This window comes from Hemicordylus capensis, chromosome 5 (genome assembly GCF_027244095.1).
Source record: "Hemicordylus capensis ecotype Gifberg chromosome 5, rHemCap1.1.pri, whole genome shotgun sequence".
Lineage (NCBI taxonomy): Eukaryota > Metazoa > Chordata > Lepidosauria > Squamata > Cordylidae > Hemicordylus > Hemicordylus capensis.
The window spans coordinates 242,851,757-242,873,342 of record NC_069661.1 but is presented as its reverse complement, the minus strand read 5'-3'; the positions used below and the strand labels follow the sequence as shown (position 1 = coordinate 242,873,342).

Genomic DNA, 21,586 nt, shown 5'->3' with positions numbered 1-21,586 from the left:
AGTTTCCGGACTACGTACAAAGGTAGCCTCACGTAGAGCGCATTACAAAAGTCAAGTCTGGAGGTTACCAACAGATGTACCACAGTTTTGAGGTCATTGATCTCAAGAAATGGGCGCAGCTGGCATATCAGCCGAAGCTGATAGAAAGCACCCCTGGCCACTGCCTCAACCTAAGAAACCAGGGAGAGGTGTGAATGCAGAAGTACTCACAGACTGTGAACCTGTTGCTTTTGGGGAAGTGTGACCCCATCTAGAACAAGCAGATCAAAATTGTCTCTAGAGTTCTGATCCCGCACAATAAGTACTTCTGTCTTATCTGGATTCAGCTTCAGTTTATTCTCCCTCATCCAGCCCATTACTGCTTCCAGGCATGCATTTAGGGAGGATTATGAAAAGAGCTAGGTCAGAGGGTTAGGGCTTGTTTAATCAGGCATTAGCCTTAGATTTTCTCAGTTACTCTGAAGATTACTGTATATAAGTGGACCACGGTACAGTAGTTGTCTCCATTGTTGCCATACAGAACTCATTAGGTTTCCACTTCTGCTGATCCGAGCTGGAAGCACTAGTTCTCGGCTGGTGTGGGATGTCACTTCTTGTGGGTTATCACTCCCACTTGCTCCAGAAGGCAGGAAATATGCAAATGAAGAAGCCCTAGTAAGCCTGCAGAAGGTGGTTCCTTCCAGACTATTTTCTGCCTTTGTTGCAGTTGGTTCCAGATTGCCTGCAGTTCTTCTCTCTCTCTCTCAATCTCTCTCTCTCTCTCTCTCTTCAGATCTATCTTACATTTTTTTCTGATATTTACCTTGGCCGTTCCTTGGGATTTTCTTTTCAATATTTGGCTTTTGTTCCCTCCTTCCCTATTTAAGGAAAGAAAGAGAAAATTTCAAAAAATTGTTTATCTACTTCTACATTCTGCTGTCCTGTTCCCTGCTCTTTCTGCTGCCGTTCCTCTGTACCCTGTCCTCTTCACCATGGTAGGGGAACCAAAAAAGATGCCAGTATTGGCCATCAGGATTCAGTACACCGGGGCTCAAATTTTCCCGCCAAACACTTGGAAGGCCTCCCTGATAGGGGATGCTGCAGGGAGTTCCACTGGAACTTCCGGGTCACAGTTACTCCTATTGTCAGGTGCCAGGACACCGGATGGAAAGGCCAAGCTAGGCAGAGCTGGCTGGAAGCTCCAAAGATCCCCAGCTGCCTGCCGAAAGAAGCAGAGCCAATCCTCACCATGCTAGACGGAGTGCGATTGGCAGAGGGGCGAGGGAGTGGATGGCGCATGCTTTTCGGCCTTTGCACCATTGTCGCCTTCCTGATGCAGCAGGGGCAGCTCATTAATTTAAGGGAGACAGACCCCACGCCCCATTGCTGGTACCACCCAGTAGGGAGAGCTGCGGGAAGTAATAGAGGAGGCCATTGTTAGTGGTAGTGGCATGGAGAGTAGAGGAGACTTTGAACAAGCAGACACTTCAACTCAGGAACTGGTGAGCAAAACCTTGCCCATGGGGCAGGGGGCAAGTCTAACCCTTTGGGACCATTGAATGCCCCCTCAGAGACTCCCACTCACCCTCAACCAGAACTTACCAGGGGGTCCCCGCAGTGTGCCTGACTGGCAGGAGTGGGTGGCAATGGCCATTAAGAAAACTTTTGAGGCCAGCTACAAGGCTTCCAGGAGGCAGAGAGGACACAAACGGCACAGGCATAACTCCCTCTTTGGCTCCTCATCTGAGGCAGAACCTTCAAAGAGACAGAAGCATTGAGTAAAGAGCAGGGGCAAATACCTAAGATCGACCTCCCTCTGCCCTTCATCTGAATCATTGGGGTGGAATCCCCAGACATTTATCAGCCATTGGACCCACTCTGATTGATCCAGGACCCCTCCTCTACTGAGGAAGGTGAATTGCATGATCAGCCCCCTAGTGCTCCTGCCCAGAGACTAAGGTTGCCTGAGGAAGTGCTGCCACTTATCACACAGGCCATTGCGGTCTTGGGTTTGCAGGCTTCTCAGACGGAGACTCAGAAGAGCCCTTCCAAAGGTTCTCTAGTGCTTCCCTCCTCTGCAGTGTCAGTGGATAGGTCCTCTGTACCTGAGGGATTTATCTACATTATCAAGCAGGAGTGGGAGAAACCCTCAATCTTTAAATGGTCATATACCATGGCAAACAGGTCCTACAACTTCCAAGAGGATGTTATGAATGTTACGATTGCTTAAACTGGAAGTTTAGGGTAATGGGAAAGTACTTATTTCATATCCCCCTACCAAATCCTCAATAGGGGCTATCTTAAGTAGAGCTGGTGGTGCCAAAGGATGGCAATTCCACCTTAAAAGAGCCTTCCAATAAGAAAGCCGAGGTGGACATGCATAAAGCATAGGGCACTTTCCAGATTACAGGGTAATGCATCTGTCATTTACTTCGACTTGGCAGAATCATATTGAAACCATAAATAAAGGATGTTGCACAAAGCTGCCAGCATGGGGAGCAGTCTTTTGCTAGTTTGCATGAAACTCCCTATAATGGGAAAATACAGCTTTAAAAAAAAAACAACTTTGTAGAATTGTAACGCAGCAATAAAACCCCAAAGAAGGCATCGGAAATGGGAACGGCACCTTGCTGACAGCGCAGGGACTGCGGTGTCAATACACAGGCAATACGGAAGCACACTTAATGGGCACATAGTGACACTGTTGTGGTGTCCAATCTGGAAAGTGCCCAGGAGTCCTTGCAAATGGCCATTAGAACAGATTCAGCAGTTTCCATTGTGTCTAGGGCATCCGTGTTGTGGCTCACTGAGGTATTAAATAACCCACCTTCAGACCCTAACAAACTCAGGAGCAAATTCCTACGCTTACAAAGGGCTGCTGTGAGCACCTTGGACACCGCGCTGGGCAGTGTACGCTATTCTTCAAAGGCAATAGCTTCCAGTGTTATTGCCAGGCGCAAGGTCTGGCTGCACCACTGGCAAGTAGACAGTACTAAAGCGAATCTAACAGTGCTCCCATATAAAGGGGCAGAGCTCTTTGGGGATGAGGCCCGAAGGGCATTTTAATTGCAACCAAGGACAAGTGTAAGGCCTTACCATCCTCATCCAAGAAGAAGGATAAGGGGTTCAACTGTAGGTTCCCACACTCATCACAGCCTTTTCGTCCTGCATTCAGAAAAAGGGATTTCCATAAGGCCAGCAGCCCACTGTGGAACAGAAGCTGGGGACACCGGCCTAGTTTTCCCCTACAGGCCAAGCAGCCTAGGCAGCAATACTGATGGCAGCAGTCTAAAGGTGGGAGTTGGGGGCGGGGCAAGGTTACAAAGTAGATATATGGAAAGTGCCTAGGATCAATTTTCTACCAACACCAAAATCCAGAAGTCCTGTAAAACAAGGGCCTGCTTCAAGCCCCACAAGGGGGGCAGTTACTCCATAATTGTTCACAGTTCTGACAAAGGACAAAACTCTGAGAGCAGTATTGGACCTTAAGTACATAAACAAGTTTGTAGTAAGGCGGCTCTTCCGCATGGAGACCCTGAGGTACATCACCAAGGCCCTGCAAGAAGGAGATTTCCTGATTTCCATAGACCTATCTACACATCCCATTACACCGGATAAGCAAGGGCTATCTGTGTTTTTGTTACCAGGGATACCATTACAGGGTTCTGCCCTTCGGCCTATCCATAGCCCCCGGGGTGTTCACAAAAGTTCTTGCACCCATAGTTGCACATCTCCTTTCTACAGGGGATGAACACAATGAGGCTATTCTCGCGATTGCAGAAAATTGGGCTAGCCTCTGCTAGCCTGATTTTCTGTAATCGTGAGAACCACCGGGCTCAGCTGCGAGCCCAGTGGTTCTAGAGCCCACTCTCCCCGCTCAACTTCGCAAACCGGGTCTCACTGATCGTGAGACCCAGCTCATATTGTTATTTCGACAATCTGCTGATCAAAGCACAATGGGAGGAGTAGGCCCTAAGGGCATCACACCTGACATTATCTTGCCTGCAGGCACACAGATTCCTAATAAATGTAGAGAAGAGCCAGCTTGTGCCCTCACAGGTCCTGCAACACCTCGGAGTGCTTTTAGACATTTCCAGGTTGAGGTTTTTTCTTCCCCCAGACAGGTTGTTGATGATAACAGCCCTTTCCAAGGATTTTCTACTGAGCAGGTTGGGGGACCTTTGGCATGACTGCTGGGACAGATGGTATCTACAATAGACTCTGTTTCATGGGTGAGGATCTACCTGCATCCTTTGCAATGGGCGTTAGAGCCCTACCAATCCCTAAAGATACCTGCAACAGACCGGAGAATGCAAGGCTCAATTGCACATCTACCTGCACCTACTTCAATCTCTACATTGGTGGATGTTCCCGGAGAAAGTCTCCAGGGGCAAGCCATTCTCCGAGACTCGCAGGATACCTGTGACCATCGACATGAGCCTGTCAGGCTGGGGGACCCCATCTCCAGGTACAGGGCAGGTGGTCTCCAATGGAGGTGAATCACAGTATCAATTGTCTGGAGCTTCGGGCCGTCCAACTGGCCCTTTGAAACTTCTCTTACGTGCTGGTGGATACTGATGTGCTCATCTGGTTGGACAATGTGTCTACAGAGGCACATATCTACCATCAAGGGGGAATGAGATTGAAATCCCTGCATCGCCTGGCATATGAAATAATCTTGGTAGAGATGAACCTGAACTCCATCCTGGCACATCATGTCAGAGGAGTCTTCAACATTCAGGTGGATTGGCTGTGTCTCAGGGACATAGACCCTTCAGAATGGAGTCTTCACCTGCAGGTTTTTCAGTTGGTGACTCGCTGGCTAGAGGACCCTCCGATCGATCTGTCTGCCTCTCCAGAGAATGCAATACTACCCAGTTTCTCACTCGCTTTTCAGCTCGGGGGATGGAGGTGGTGGGCATACCAGCAATCCAATGGCCTCCATTGCTACACTTTTCCAGAAGTTCCTCTTCTAACACGTCTGATTCCTTTCTGATTCTCGGGCCTTCATGATACTGATAGCACCATTCTGGCTGAGGAGGCTGTGGCTCTTCAAGATTGTGAACCTGAGGGTCTAAGAACCGCTTCATCTTCCAGACAGGACAGACTTGTTGCCTCAAGGTCCTGTTATCCATCCAAATGCGGGTTTGCTAAGGCTTACCTTAGGAATCTGAGAGGGACTGGCTGAAATCTCAGGATTTATTGGATTTTTTTAACAGGAGAGTCTGTCTTTGGGTTTAAGAGCAGCTACCCTGAAGCAGCAGGTTGCCTGTCTAACAGCTCTCTGTTTCCTAAAAGGGTTTTTTCAGAGCCTCTTCATTCATTCATTCATTCATTCATTCATTCATTACAGAAGTGTCTGTGGGAGGCAACTCATTTATCACCTCCGGTCTGTTGCAGGCTTCTGTCATTGGACCTGCACACTGAACTCAGTGTTCTACACCAACCTCCTTTTGAACCTCTACATGAGGCTTGAATTCTTTTGTGAAAGTTGGCGTTCCTAGTGGCGATTACTTCAACACGGAGGGTCTCTGAATTGAGGGACCTGTCGGTGAGGGAGGGGCTGTGTATATTTTCAAAAGACTCAATCCAACTTATTCCTGATTCGTCATTTACCCCTCAGATGAATTTGGTGTTCCACAGTTTGCAGGACATTTACTACCTTCCTTTTGTCTTCATCCACAGTGTGAGAAGGAGAGGAAGTGGCATAAGCTGGATGTTTGCAGAGCCCTGCAGGTGTACATTTCCAGAATGGAGCATTTTCGACATTCAAACTCGCGCTTTCTTTCCTATCAGGGTCTTGTGCTTGGCCAGCTTGTGTCCTCATCCACCACAGGTCACTAGGTCAAATCTTGCACTACTCTGACGTATGGGCTGCAACACCTGTCTCCACCTCAGGCTCGGCTTGGCTCACTCCATGAGATCAGCTTCTACATCAGCTGCCTTCTCCTCTATAGCTGCTCTGGAGGAAATCTGTAAAGCAGCTATGTGGAAATCCCCGTCTACCTTTTCACGTCATTATATATTGGACATGCATGCTTCCTCTAGGGCGGCATATGGTAGGTGGGTAGTACACCAGGTTCTGTTGAGGCAGTAGATTCTGGTCTGTGCTTGTTCCTGCCCTTGGGTGTGAGCTGTGGTATTGCCCACAATGAGTGACCTCCCACACCATCAGAGAAAGAAACATTGGTACTCGCTGTGAAGGTTTCTTCTTGCTGGTGTTAGGATGTCACTCATGCCCACCTGGGTTGGGCCTGGACCTGCCATCTAGATTGGACTGGAGACATGTGCCTTTCTACTTCACTTCCCTTTTTTCACTTCTATGTATTTATCTGCATGTATGTTTTGGTCCAACTGTGTTGACTTTACTGTGATGGTTTTTCTTGATCTGTTGTTTATGTTGGTGTATTGTTCTAATCTTTGGGCTCAGGCTTTTCAATGGACTAGAAGGAACCGCTGTCTGCGGGCTTACTAAGGGTTTCTTCATTAGCATATTCCTTGCTTTCTGAAGCAAGTGGGAGGCATAACCCATGAGTAATCTCCCTAACACCAGCAAGAGGAAACCTTCACAGTGAGTACCAATGTTCCTTTATCTAGGGCTGCATATTCACTACCAGAATGATAATCTAGGTTAAATTGCTGTGGTTAACCAGCATTTCACTGGGACTGCTAACTGATTCTGGTGAAATGCTGGTTAACCTCCATGATTTAACAAGGATTGCCAGGAAATTCTGGCTTCTCATGACACGCTCTGCGAGAGTGCACAAGTCTGGCCAATCATGGTTAACTCTTCAACTGCAATCATTCTGATTTTGAGAGCACAACCTAAAATGACTAGAACAGGGGTGTCAAACTCAAATCAGATGGTGGACCAGAATTGATTCCAGTGCACTTCTGGGAGGCCATACATAGCCTTGTGCTGCCTTCTCGCACCCATCTCACACCCCTTTCTGTCTTCATCCCCCTCCACCCTTTCTCTCTTCCTTTCTTCTTCCCTCTCCCTTTTTCTTCCCCATTTGTCCTGCCATTTAAATTGGCTGAATGTACTACATTTTGCACCAGAATATGCTCAGGGGAAGGTTGAATTTTATTTTATTTTTGTATTTTTAGAAGAGATACCTCCAAATGACGTGCAGATATCAAATTTTGCATTGGCAATCCTGCCACTTAAATTAGCTGAACGGACTACTTTTTACACTAGAATAAGCTCAGGGAAAGGTTTATTTTTTAAAGAAGAAATTTTGAATAACATACTTCCCTTTGACTAGCAGATAATGTTTGCATGGATAAAAGGTCCTGCCACAAATTAGCTGAATGCACTACTTTTTAAACCAGAATATTTATTTTATTTATATACCTTTATAATATTATTATGATTTATATTACTTTGAATATGCTCAAAGTAATATAAATAAAAATTATTTTAACTGTTATTGTTCTCAACATATTTTAACACTCAATAATCAGATCAATAGTTCCAAAACAATGCCATGTTCAAGAAAAGCAGAAGCTTTACCCCCCATCTACCCTTCACTTGCTGCGGCCCGGCCTCCTCCTCCACCATGGACTCTTTTCCTCCCTCTCCTATCCCTTGCTCTTTCAGAGGCGTGAGTGCCCAGTCTGCTGGCCTTTGCTTGAAGGTCTGCCACCACTTTAGAGTGTGGCAAGGTGTGGGGAGGAAACAAAGTAATGACTGGAACCAGCCAGCTGCAGGAAGCTTCAGAGTGCAGGGAGGTGGCGGTGAAGAAAACACTGGCCAAACAGCTGTCTGGTTCCAGCTGCCTCCATGGTATTTCTTCTCCCCACTGCTGGTGCTTTTCATGCTATGATTCATGATTCATGCTATGTTCATTATGAATACCTTAAAAGGAGTAAACATAAAAAGCCAATTGTTTATGTGTTGTTTAGCCCTTTCACATGACTGTGACACTTCCCCCTCCCCCCCTTTCTTTAAAGTGCTCTAATGAAAGGTTGTCGCTGCTTGGAAATTGATTGTTGGGATGGACCAAACAACGAACCTGTTGTTTATCATGGACATACGTTAACAAGCAAAATTAGCTTTAAGACGGTCATCCAGGTGATCAGCAAGTATGCTTTTTTGGTAGGTACCTTTGACAAATTTGGTGGAGAATGAAAACAAGACATGATTACCAGATAAGAGCTTCAGCAGCCCTTCTGTGTGTGCCTCTTCTCTTGGAAGTTTGGCAGATAGCAACTGGATATAGAGTTGTCTTTGTGCTGAAAGCTTGGTTATAAAACTCTCTTCCCAGCGATCTTTGCCTGGAACCTGTGGCTTATGTTCTGCACCTTGTTCCACCAATCCAACAGTGGAGGGCTTATGCTGTTTTTCTGCAACTCCAAAACCCATCCACACTGCTAGTGAACATGGAGAGGTTCTGTGGCTTCTAAGAATTGTGCCCTTGCTGTAGTATTTTTCTCCCATCGGTAATGATGGGCAAATTGCCACTACAGTGATGATGCAGTTCTTAATAACCATGGAGCCTCTCCACATTCACTAGCAGCATGGACAAGCTTAGGAGTTGCATTGAACCCATGTGTGTGTGCTGGGTTGAGTGGGGATAGTTGTTCTCCTCTGCTAGATATAAATATAAGAGAGCAACTACTTTAAATATAACTCGCTGCTGCTGCTCTGGGGGACGAGGCCCATTGAGCATGCGCATTGGCCTCCAAAATGGCTGCTGCAACAGAGGGCAGGCCTGGAATGGGCTGAAGACCACCCAAACCAGGCGATTTTGATATTAACGGAGGTCAGGGAGGAGGGGGAACCTCCAGAGACCCCCCACGTCATCGGAGAAGCTGTTTCGGAGCGGTGGCAGCAAGTTATATTTCTTTTTAAAAAATTAATCATGAACTGCACACCCCTACTCAACCAGGGGTACATGCTAACTGAACATAGAGGCACATTTTAAAAGTGGTGATTCTTTTTATTTAGCAGGGGGAGAGCAATTGGCCCTATCTATCCCCAGCAGAGCATCCCCCCAGTGGCAGTTGCTGGTTTCTATTTTATGTTTCTTTTTTAGACTGTGAGCTCTTTGGGGACAGGGAGCCATTTTATTTGTTTATATCTATGTAAACTGCTTTGGAGACCTTTGTTGAAAAGCGGCATATAAATATTATTTGTACATCTTCTTTGAGCCAGTCCCTAATTAAAAATTGCGCTGCCATCATTTCAGGAACTAGTGGCTGTATTCTTAAGGATCCTGGTTCATATGACAAACTGCCACATGAATGCATTCCTGAGGATCGTAGCAGGGGTGCTGTGTGAAGAAAATATTATGCCCAGACTGCCCTGAACCACACAACTAGAGTTGAAGGTGTTTGGGCTTATGCTTCTAAAGCAACACCTTAGCACTCTACATCGCAAATCCACATTGAAACGGATATATTTTCCAAAACCATTTGTCAGATGGGTCAGAGCCCGCTGCTTAAAAAATAAAAGCCAATAGCACTTGGAGCCCTTGCTCACAATTGGTGAGAAAGGACTTGAGGAAGAGTGGGGAGGAAGGCTGCTTGCACTTACCTCCCCGCAGACGATCCCTCTTCTTTCCCTGGACAAGCAGAGCACCCATCCACATAATTGTATTATGTGCGGAGGGTTGGGGCCTGGGACGTTTAGTCCCAGCCCCCAGGACACCCATAATTATGGGGATTCCTCCAGTGCTGGCCGGAAGCCTCGCAGTCTCCCAGTCCCAGCTGTAAGTAGCCGGGGCTGGAAGATGATCCAAACGACGGGGCTAAGAGAGTGCTAGATTTCTTGACCCCATTTAAGAGGGTGGCTGACCAAGATTTGCTGCCTAGGCGCTGTTGGGATCAGGTGTAATTCTGGCAGTTCTCATGCTCGGGCAAACAAGGCTTGGCTTTGTTAGCCTGGGTTTGCCCATGCGTGAGAACATCCTTGGTCTGCCCACGCCCGAGCCCCTGTGTGCATGTAAAGTAGCTCTTTGGAGCCCAGCCTATCATCAGCACATCTACAGCATCATCACCAGTTTTGTAGTAAAGATTTAGCTATGTTGTGTACCCACATTCCAAAAGAGCAACTATGCTAGTCTGTGCAGCAAAATACCCAACAGGAAATGCCATTTGTTCAAAACTGGTTTCTTAAGTTGTAATAAATCAGCTGGTTTTTAAGGTGCCATTCCTGCAATATTATTCTAGTTTTACATGTTTATTTGTGAAACTAGAAATTACTGTTGCCTTTAAATTGTATTTCCAGGTCTCTGACTATCCTGTCATATTGTCTTTGGAGAATCACTGCAGCCCTAAACAGCAGGAAATAATGGCAGATTATATGACAACTATTCTGGGTGACAAGCTAGTTGTATCTACAATTGATGATCAGATGCCAACTGAACTACCTTCGCCTGAGGTAACAGCACTGATATTCTCGCTTGTAAAAGTTAAGGAGGAAATTGCTGTGGTTGGTATGTTTATCTCCTAAGAAGTTTATGGAGTTCTTTGCATTAAAATGTTGTTATACTTAAGTTGATGAAATAGAATTAATTACACTACATTTGGAAAACATTTTCCCCAATGTATAGTTGTTATACAAATAGCAAATAACCAAGAAGCTCTCTATTAAGAAAATCTACGTGTCAGAAATTTGAAATGTAAAGAGAAGCATAGCAATGTACTGTTTTGCAGGTTCTTGAATCTTCCAGTATGTGTAGTCATGACTTATCATTACCCTAAAGCTGAGAACACAGGAAAACCTTCTATTTATTCACTGTGCAGTTTTAATTATTTTACTTTTGCTATTAACAACTAATAGAGAATAAAACTCTGCTAAAACTATTGTCCAATTTATCATTTAGGCTTGAATATTTTAATGCCTTTTTTTGCTGGTCTTTCTCATTTAAAACCACTGATAACTATTCTTCATTTTGTAGCTCGTCTCATTTTTCTTGCTCATATTTATTTATTTTATTTCTATACCGCCTGATATAGAACTCTCCAGGTGGTTGGGTTTTTGTTTTTTTAACCGTGTTTTTTACTTTCCTTGTTAAAAGCACTCGGTTTTTTCTTCTTATCTTCCTTGTTTAGTTTCTCTTTATATTCCTTTCAGAGCTCTGCATTCTTTTAACACACTTTTTAGTTAGACCAAAAAGTACACCTATAGTCTCCTGCCTTCCTCTGTTTCTTTTGGCAGCAGTTATATTTGGAATTCACTATGTCCAGATGCTTTTCAAGAGCTGGCTTAAGACATACTTACTAGACCTGTGCACCACCAGAAATATCAGATCAGTGTTTATCCAATAATAATATGGCGTCCCCAACACTATTGGTATCAATAGTGTTGTGGCATTGACCTGATATTTTGCCAGTAATTCTTATCAGAAGCCTACTTGGAAAGTCTTTCCCAGACATCTTCAGGCCTGAGTTTAAAGGACTAGACCCCCAAAATAGGGGGGTGGAGGGCCAATGTAACCCCCAGGAAGCGCCCACTGGGCCAGTCAGTACTTCCTGGTGGGTTACCTCAGCCTCGCCATCCCAGTTTTGGGGTTGCAGTGCTTAGAAACCAGGTCGGCAACCAACTTGGGAAGAAAGTCTCTCCAAGCCATGAGGCTGGTTTTGTTCCAATATTACTATTGGAAGCAGAAGGATTTCCGATAGAACAACAGGGATTTTAGTCACAATTCCGACTATCAGGGCTCCCTTTGATTGTATCTGAAATAGGGTTGTGCTCCCCCCCCCTTTTGTTTTTGGCCTGAATCCGAAACACCCCCATTTTGTTCTTTGTTCGAAATTGCAAAATCTGAACCTGAAACGTTTTGGATTTTAAAAAACAGCCCCAGGGCAAAACTAGTGGGTGGGGGTGGTAGTGCCCAATGGGTGGAAGCTGCCACCCAAATTTCAGAGGAATTGGGCAAAGGGCTGATTTTTGGTGAATTTTTGAAATTTAAGATTTTTCCCATAGGGAATAATGGAGGTTTCAGCAAAAGTATAGCTTCACGTTGTGGGGAAAGAGGTGGCGCAGAGTAGGGTGGGTAGTAGTGCTCAGTGGGGGCAAGGAAGCTGCCATAATTATTTCAAAGGAATTGGGCAGAGGGCTGATTTTTAAAGATTTAATGGCACCTACGCGTCTTTAAGGTTCTTCCCCATAGGGAATGATGTAGGTTTCAGCAGCCCCATAACTGCACTTGGGGGGCACCGGGGTGGCCCAGATCGAGTGATGGTGTAGAGCACATAGGGTGCAAACCACCCCATGGGTTGTTAACCCATGGGGTACTGAGATGTTTTGAATATAGATTCTCTGGTAGCATAGGAGAGTGGATTCATGGCTTGTCATTGAAAATCTCATTGCTACCAGAGAATCTACACTCAGAACACCTCAGAAACAACAGAACCCAGCACCCCATGGGTTAGCAACCCATGGGGGTGGTTGGCACCCTGTGTGCACTGCACAACCACTTACTCTAGGCTACCCCGGTTCCCCCCAAGTGGAGTTATTGGTCTGCTGAAACCTCCATTATTCCTTATGGTGGGAAATCTTAAAGACGCATAAACTCTGAGGCATGCAATGCTGCAAACCAGTTCTCTCTCTCTCTCTCTCTCTCTCTCTCTCTCTCTCTCTCTCTCTCTCTCTCTCTCCCCAATGAGGCAGAAAGGCAGAATGGTGACCAGGGACGTAGCTATAATTGTGCAAAAGGGTTCAAAGAACACGGGCCCCCAGCTCCTGAGGGCCCTCCAGCTCCACCCCTCCCTATTTTCTTCATTATCTCCCTCACTCTGGGAGGCTGCCAGAGAGAGGGATGAACACGGGCCCCCTCTCCCCTAGCTACGCCCTCGATGGTGACTGCTAACTTGCTGAATGAATTGAAAACCATTCCTTGAATGGAACTCCTTGAACTCCCCCCACCCTTGCCCCTTCTTCGACCCTTCCCCTGGCCAATGTGGGGTCATTAAAGAGTGGTAAGAGGCAAAAGAGCCAATGGGGATCAAGGAGGGAATCATCAGCAGGTCAGCCCATGCTTTAGGTTACTGATCAGAAGGCTGGAAGGGTGGGAAATTCAAAGAGATATCAAACACAAAATGGAGACTGACACAGAGATCGCCACAAAATGGAGGTCCGAAACAACAAAACATTTTGTAGCTGAAACAGGGACGTTTTGTTTTGTATACAAAACTTTTGGATCTTGAAAATGGGTGTTTTGTTTTGTCTGCAAAACACCTGAAATGGGCTGTTTTGGGTACAAAACGTTTTGTATCCGAAACGTTTCTCACATTCCTAATCTGAAATCCTTCTGTCCGATAGTGGATAGTCACACCAGTATGATTGCACAGCCCTAATATTTACTCTACCGGACCTTCCCTAATTTGAAATGATTTTAACTTCATAGCTTGTTTCTTTCATGGTCTCTCTTTACTCACTCTTCCTTTTCCTTATGTGTCTGGCTATTTAGATTGTAAACTTGTAGGCTGTGACTTGTTGTTATTAAGTTTATTTGTTAACAGCTTGCTTCTTTAGATGCTTAAGAATAATAATAAATGCAACATGTCAGAAAAGTACTAGTGTGGGAAGCATGCATTTTTTAAATGCTTAAATGTCTCTCTTCACATCTCAGCCTCAGTTCCTCAATTAATTTTAAAGCCATATTTTAAAATAATATGTGGGCTGGAAGCTTGCACATGCTATTTTAATCCTTCTTTTCCATGCTAGAATTGTTACATGAAAATGTTCTCACCACTTACCTTTATACACAACTGGAAACCAGCAGAGATATGGGAATCACATAGAATCTGTGTCACAGAAAGCTATACTGTACTTTCTTCATTTGCCAAATATAGGATGATGTGATGGCAGCTTTCATGCAAGCCATTCTGTATATTTTTACAACTATAAATCAGGGTGTAACTAAATGTACTCCTTTGGGTCTAACTAAATGTACTCCCTTGTACCATAACAGTTCAAGAACTGTTTCCCCATGATCATCTAATGCAGTAATATATGGAAAGACTGGAAGAGATGGCAACAATTGGGTGGGAAGGTCCTGTATTATTGGCCCTGCCCATGTGATTCCAGCTTCCAAACATTACTGTGGCAGTGTTGGAATAAGCCCATGGAAGTTCCAGGATGCCCTGCTTGAACCCGTGGGGCATTTTGGAGAGACCTCTGAGGCCAGGAGGCTGGCTGCAGCCTCCTGCTCGGGGGTCTACTTGTGTGTTGCTGCGCGCTGCTGTGGCACATGAGTAACAAAAGGAGGTTAACAGAGCGCTCACTCCGCTAACCTCATTTAAGGGGAGGGGGAATTAGGTGGGCTAGCCGCCTTGGAACCACCAATCTTGCCCACAAGCCCGGTGGTTCTGACGATCAGTAGAAAGCGAGCTAGGTTCCCTTAGCCCGCTTTCTACTGATTGTGAGAATAGCTTCGATATTTCACATCTCTAACCAAATTTCGGCTTGAGTGAAGTGTGAAATAAGAATTATGGAGAAAAGAGTACACTTGGTGGTGCCATGGCATGGGGAAGGAAGAAGATAAGCAAGGAGCAGGTACACTAATTTGACTGTGCCTGGGGTTTCCCCTCCAATTCCTTATACACAGTGAATACATTTACAGAGAATCTTTTCAGTTCCACTGTGTATTTAAAGTTATGTATATCCTTTCTCACCTGTAATCAAGAAACTTGGAACAGTACATAGAAGTTGGCATTATTTCCCTTGAGTTATGCTTTATAGCTGTAATTCTCTACTGATCCATTTGTTCCCGTTTTGCAATTAAAAACAGTACCACCGAGCATCTCGATGATTAAATTATCTCCATAGAAACTCTTACATTGTAATCCTGTGTAGGTTTTGATGGTGCATGGTAACTGAAAGAGATGCCTTTAACCCATTTTTTCCTCTAAAAAGGCTTTTAAAATATGACTACTTTGGTAATTGCCAAACATACATGTACAGGCTCTTGTGTGAATACTGTTCGCATAAATAAAGTCTGGTTGACTTTAATGGATTTTGATTGCACCGTCAGAGACCTACATGTGGCTGAATTCCTAAACTGATACCAGTGAACAAAAAGACTTGCTCAATATAGATCTAAAATATATTTTGGGAAGTTATCCCAAACCTGACTTGTCTCAAGAATTATATAGGCTGGCTGTGAGACGAACATTTTGAAAGTGAGGGGCACTCCAGGGTCACAATTTAATACAGTGAGGGGTGCTCTATTTTATTAAAATCAGTGCGCTTTAAGCATCCTTAACATGGCTTGTGGACTACTTGTCTGACATAATGCCAGCCTATTGTATTATATGGACAGAAGTGAGGTACAGTTCTTCTAGAGAACTATGGGGCAGGACCCATACAGAAAACACTGCCTACTGACAAGTTTTAGGGCACATGGGAATCATCATTATTATTAGCACACCATCAACATCCATGGCAAGTTTCAGAGTAAGATTATCAAAACCAAGAAAGAATGAACATGAGCAAGTGCAGCTAAACATTCATAGGCACTGCTATGAGGTTATTGATATGCACTGTAATTATCTCGGTACTGGGTTGTGGTCTTTCTCTCACATGCGGCAGAGCCTTGTCATATCCAATAAGCAAATCCATGCATAGATGGCACCCTTGGGCATTTGCTAAGGGCCTAGCATTCCAGAAGGCCCACTGCTAATGCCTGTCCAGAGTTCCTGGGGAGAATTGGGTTCAGCAGGCAACTAGTGAGTGCCTGCTGGTTAGGTTGGCCTTCTGTTACCATGTTGGCAGATGTGAGTGTCCTGGTGGGCCAGAAGCACTGCCCTCTATGTCCCCCTACCAATAGTGCTCCATGTAGCATTGATTTGTTTCTGCTGCTGCCCTGTTAAGTGTCTGGCTACATGTCTTTGTCCCCTTTACCAAGCCTGGAAAGGCTTACTGGGTCCGACTTCAGAGCAGGGATGGGTAGGGGCCTGAGCATCACCCTGTCCCTCTTCCATCCCAGGCTGCTTGCTCTTTGTGTCTGCCCCTCTCCAGGGGCCTCTGACACTCACCACCAGCCAACCTCTCATCCTCGGCCAGCTCCTTATATGCCTTATATGCTATGCATCACCCACTCCCAATTACAGGGCCAACGCCCCTCTTTATTTCCTGTAATTGTCTACTCTTTACAGCTACTGTCAATGCCTCCCACCCTTCTCCGTCGTCCTGCTCAGAGGAGGCGTGCTGCTGATGTTATCCTCGCGTGCTTCCCCTTCGGCCCTTTCAGGGCTTTGCCCCTCCTCTGCTAGAGCCAAGTCCCTGCCTGTTGGCAGTCTTTCCTCCACTTCTCCCTAGCTGCCACCTGTCCCTGCATCCTCAGACCTCCTCACCACTTTGTCCTCGGAGGTAAAGACAGCCGGCCTTGCCGGACATTAAGAATGAAAGAAAATTGCATTTGCTGCCATGGTAAAGGGAGGGGTCCACAGTAGGTTGAAGGGGCCCACCAGAGGTCACCTTGCAAAGGACCCTGAAACCTGGAGGTGGCCCGATATAGAAACCTCTTTCTACAGAGATTTCTTTTGATGAAGGAGCAAATCTAGATGCAAGAGATCTTCAAAGGGATATTGGTCAACCTTAATGGAGGAAGCTGCGACTATTTGGAACTCATGATAGTTTTTCAGTATATGAAGAATAAGTAATGTTCTAAAGAACTTGGTTCTGGCCTAATAGAAAAAGAGATTAGACCAATGTTGCCTACCGCCGCCCGTAGGTGGGTACCCCCAGTAGGTAGGGGTAGGCAACAGTGGCTCTCCAACTGTTGTTAAACTACAACTCCCATCATCTCTAGCCACAATTTATTGTTGAACTACAACCATTCAACACTAGCCACAATAAATTGTGGCTTGGGATGATGAGAGTTTAGTTTAACCGCTGGAGAGCCAACATTGCCTACCCCTGGACCAGACCCTATGCTAGGTATTACTTTAGTCTAAACAACGCTGTCTTTGAATCATCTTCTACCTTTTGATTTATGTGTACCCATGTGTGTACCCAATCACTGAGAAGAAGCATTCCTTCTGTGGAAAGATTTCTTAGTTCTACAGGACTTATTTTGTAAGGGCAAGGGGAGATTTTAGTCACACTCCCTCCCCCAAGTGCTCCGTACCACCCGAAAATATGCTCCTGAGGGTCATGCAGTCCTCAGGGACATATTTTCAGGTAGCACAGGGTACTCTTGGAGGAAGGAGCAAGTGGCAAAAATCACCCCCCGCCCCGCACAATATGCAGTGTGGAGCTAAGGAAGCTCTCCGCAGCAAAGGTGCTTCTTTCATGGGTACATGCATAATCAGCCTGTGATGTATTATACTAAATAGCAATTTCTTATCACAGGCACTAAAATTCAAAATAATGATAAAAAATAAGAAAATTGGAACACTTGAAGAAACACTTGGAAAGAAAGGCATGGACAGTCATGGTCAGACAGGAGAATTTGAAGAGGAGCAAACGAGTGATGAAGAGTCAGATGATGACCCTTCCCACGCCAAGCAGCCCCTGCTTAAAAAGAGAAGAGCACTTTGGAAAGGTTCTGTTCCGCCAAGAAAAAAACAGAGAGTAAGTATCATTATGTGAAATTAAGGTTCTGTTCCTGAAAGACCAGCTGAAGAATCTTGCTCTGAAGAGCTTTCCAATCCTCAAAGATTCAGGGTTGGTCTCAAAAGCAGGCATACTACTTCACATACATTTAGAATTTACACATCGTTTATGCAAGTTCTTTTGCTTAGGACTGTGGGGAGAGTCAGCTGTAAATGTAAGGAGAGGCTTGAAGGCTCAGGAAACTAGGCTTAGTTTATACAATTTATAATGGTATCTGGTGATGAAACATATCCTTGACTACACTTTGAGGAGCAGATGCATTTCTGAATATTGTCCCATGTAGAAATCTTCCTGCATATAGAAAATAAAAGCACATTGGAGAGAACAGTAGGTTGAAACATTCAACATCACACCTGATAGTACAAACCATGAAGAACTTTACCACTTGTTTTTGCTTATATACTGTATATGCAGTAGCTTTTATACTGTACAATGGGTAATGGGCTTCTTGAGCACCACCCTTGGCCCGCCATGCATGTAAACAGCTGTGAAGAGGCTGAGCTGCAGGGCCGTGACACACTAAGAAGCTATTCTGATGATGACTGAAAACTGGACTAGGGGAGCCCAGCCTAAATACAGTGATCGTTGGAACCACCAGACTCACAGGCAAGCCCAGTGGTTCCACAGCAGCTAGCCTGCCTAAAAACCCCTACCCCTAAACAAAGTTAACGGAGCAAGCGCTCCATTAATGTCATCCTTTTGGACATGTGCCAGCTGTGGACTAGGGGAGCCCAGCCCGGTTTTCAGTGATCGTTGGAACCACCAGACTCACAGGCAAGCCCAGTGGTTCCACAGCAGCTAGCCTGCCTAAAAACCCCTACCCCTAAACAAGGTTAACGGAGCAAGCGCTCCATTAATGTCATCCTTTTGGACATGTGCCAGCTGCGGCTGACACACTTGGGGTGCGGGAGGGGGGACCCCAGGAAGGCACTACACTCACGTGGTGCCTTTTGGGGGGCCGCCTTTCCCCAACCCCCAGAGCTCCCTGACAGAGTCACGGTCTGGCACAGGAGCAGCCACTCATCTGGGCGGCTGATCCGGCCATCCAGCAACGAGTGACTGCTTGTGTGCGGGGAGAGCAGGCTAAGCCTGCTCTCCCCGCCCAACCACGTCTGGCACTTCACACGGGTCGTGTGAAGTGCCTCTAAGTGGTGCACAGAGCCCTTGCCACCAATTCCTCCTGCCCAGTGGCACAGCCTCCTTGCAGCTGTCTTGATGTGTGCAGGGGTGCTGGTGCTGCTCAAGCTGCCTGCCCCTTGTGCAGTATGTAAGCCACTATTCCTGAGAGACAGTCTCTGTAAGATGTCTAGTAGTCATAGAAGCAGACTACTGGAGTAGTCTTCAGCCTGGCTTGAATTCCCAGGCCTATTCTCATACCTATCCAACCTCTATGCCATTGCCTTTCGGTTTATCCTTTATCTAAAATTCTCATTGCCAGAAATTTTTTTTAAAATTATTGACTGCTTTTCTATGTTGACACTCAAAACAGTATAAAATTAAATTAAATGTTCATACACACTTACAAATAAGTTATCATATAAACCCTAACCAGCAGTGAGTGACACAGAGAGGGCAGAATCATCGCAATCAACAATACAGTCAGCATCTGACAAATGTTGCTTCTGCTTGGGGTGCCTTATGTTGGTAGGTATGGAATGCCTATGACGTTCTGGGTGGTGTGCTCTCTACTCCCTTCCTTCTGGGCCTACACAACTTTTGATGTCCAAGAACCCAAGCAGGGAGTGGTAAGCAAGGGTAAAGTGATGCATATTGGGGCAAAAAAAACCAACCCCAACTTCACATATACACTGAGCTGTCAATGACTGACTAGGAGACAGTTCTTGGGGTCATGGTGGACAGCTTATTGAAAGTGTCGACAGTCTGCGTCAGCTGTGAAAAAGGCAAATAGTGTGCTAGGGATCATTAGGAAGGGGACTGAAAATAAAAATGCTAAAATTATAATGCCATATATAAATCTATGGTGTGGCCACATTTGGAGTACGTTGTACAATTCTGGTCATAATATCTTAAGGACATTGTAAACCTGAAAAAAGTGTAGAAGGCAACCCAGATTATCAGAAGCTTGGAGCACCTTCCTTATGAGGCAAGGCTACAGCATCTGGGGCCTTTTAGTCTGGAAACTACAACTAGTTTATACACTCCTATCATGTCTTTCAATGGGGTGTAAAAATTATGCATGGAATAGAGAGAATGAACAGAGAGAAATTTTTCTTCCTCTCCCAATACTAGAATTGGGTCATCCCATGAAACTGAAGGCTGGGAAATTTAGGACCAACAAAAGGAAGTACTTTTTCACAGAACGTGTAATTAATCTATGGAATTTTCTGCAGCGGGATGTAGTGATGGCCACTAGCTTGGATGGCTTTAAAAGGGGCTTAAACCCATTCATGGAGGACAGGAGGCTGTTCTCACGAGCAGCCAACACTGGGCTAAAGACACCAAACCCAGGCTTGCCTGCCCATAAGAACCACTGGGAAGCATGCGACTCCTGGTGGCACCTCAGCGGTAAACCCGCCTAGAAAACAAGGTTAAGGGAGTGAGCACTCCTGTGTCCCATCGCCAGCTGCTTGCAGCCGACGCTGAAGCACTGATGGGTGCCCGCCCATTGCTGGGGGGAACCCACAATGCATGGCGCACTTGTGTGGTGACAATGGGATTTCCAGGGGCCGGGACAATGCATCCCGGCCCCCACGCTCTCTGGGGCAGCAGCATACTGGGTGATCTGCACACCCAGACATTCCTCAGAGATTGTCTTCTGCACCCTTCCCCACCGTGCTCCCACTGCCCCGCCTTCCCGGTCGTGAGAATGGCCTCCCAGTCTATCAATGGCTAGGCCTTGGACCTGATCCAACAGGGCTGTTCTGATGTTCTAGTATGGAGGTTTTAAGTTTCATTTCAAGTTTCAAGTTCTTTGAAAGATCAGCCTTTGGAATGATATTTTTTTCCAAGCAATTATAAATGTGCTACTTTGCAATTTAAGCAGAGAATATGGGATTGTGGAAAATGTGGGCTCTAGGGCATGTACACTAGAGAAAGCTGGGGAGTGGGAAAGGGATTTAAATTTCAAATAAATGAAAAAGAAGGAAGAGCTAAAAGTTGTTCAAAAACACAACAGCTTTTGCAGAGCTTCATAAATGTGGACATCGAAAGAAAATGCCTGAATTGCATCCTGCTCAAATGGATTTCTTAATATGGAATATTGATAAGCCGTAATAGACACACAAGGCGTAGCTTTTTCCCTGTGTTCACATAGCAACATTCTATCCATTTGAAATACACTGTAATATGAGATAGATTATATTTCATCCTACAAACAATAAAGGATAGGATTGTAATCAAATATTTTTTGTTACTGTTGAATCCATATTATAATTCATTGAATATATAATAGATATGAATGTATACTTTTAAAATATGTATTTATATTTTAAATTTGCTCTTTCTTTTTGGTCTCTTTCTCCCTCTTCCAAATATCACCAAATACCACCTTCCAAATATTACGTGGCCCTCGAACTCCCCAGCCCCGCCTGGCTCCATGACGGAGCCAGCAGTCATGTGGGCGGCCACTGCGCCACCCGGAGCAGACTGGCTGGTCGTCTGCGAAGAGATCTGGCTAAGCGCGCAAAAGGCTTCTTAGAAGCCATTTGCAGCCAAGACAGCAAAGGGGCGGCAGGGAGTTATCCTGCCGCCCCTTTGCAATGGGGAACTGGCAAGAAGGGGGCGGCAGGGGGCTTGGGGGTGGCAGGGGTCTTGAAGGGGGCGGCCGCCAGCCGAGCAGGGTTTTGAAGGGGGCGGCAGGGAGGTATCCTGCCGCCCAATTCTGAATACTTAAGGAGCCAAGCGGGGAATGAAGCAGGCGGCAGGGAGGTATCCTGCTGCCCGATTGCTCCAGAAAATACGGCACTGTTGTTGGGAGGGGTAAGTAAAGCCCCCCCCATCCATATTGGAACCCCCCACCCCATCTTCCCGAACCAAACCACCCCGTGTCCAGACCGGTCCGGAGGCCTTTAGAAT

General features: G+C 45.7%; 1 protein-coding gene across 7 annotated transcripts in view; it reads left to right on the top strand.

Moving 5' to 3' along the window:
* The window catches only part of LOC128328017 (1-phosphatidylinositol 4,5-bisphosphate phosphodiesterase zeta-1-like), an 81,819-nt gene that overhangs the window by 22,734 nt on the left and 37,499 nt on the right, over positions 1–21,586 (top strand). For all 7 annotated transcript variants that reach the window (XM_053257526.1, XM_053257522.1, XM_053257520.1 and 4 more), the window contains 3 exons: positions 7,936–8,080; positions 10,214–10,366; positions 17,288–17,509. In XM_053257526.1, coding sequence (XP_053113501.1) covers positions 7,936–8,080; positions 10,214–10,366; positions 17,288–17,509 — 520 coding nt within the window. The remainder of the gene's footprint in view (positions 1–7,935; positions 8,081–10,213; positions 10,367–17,287; positions 17,510–21,586) is intronic.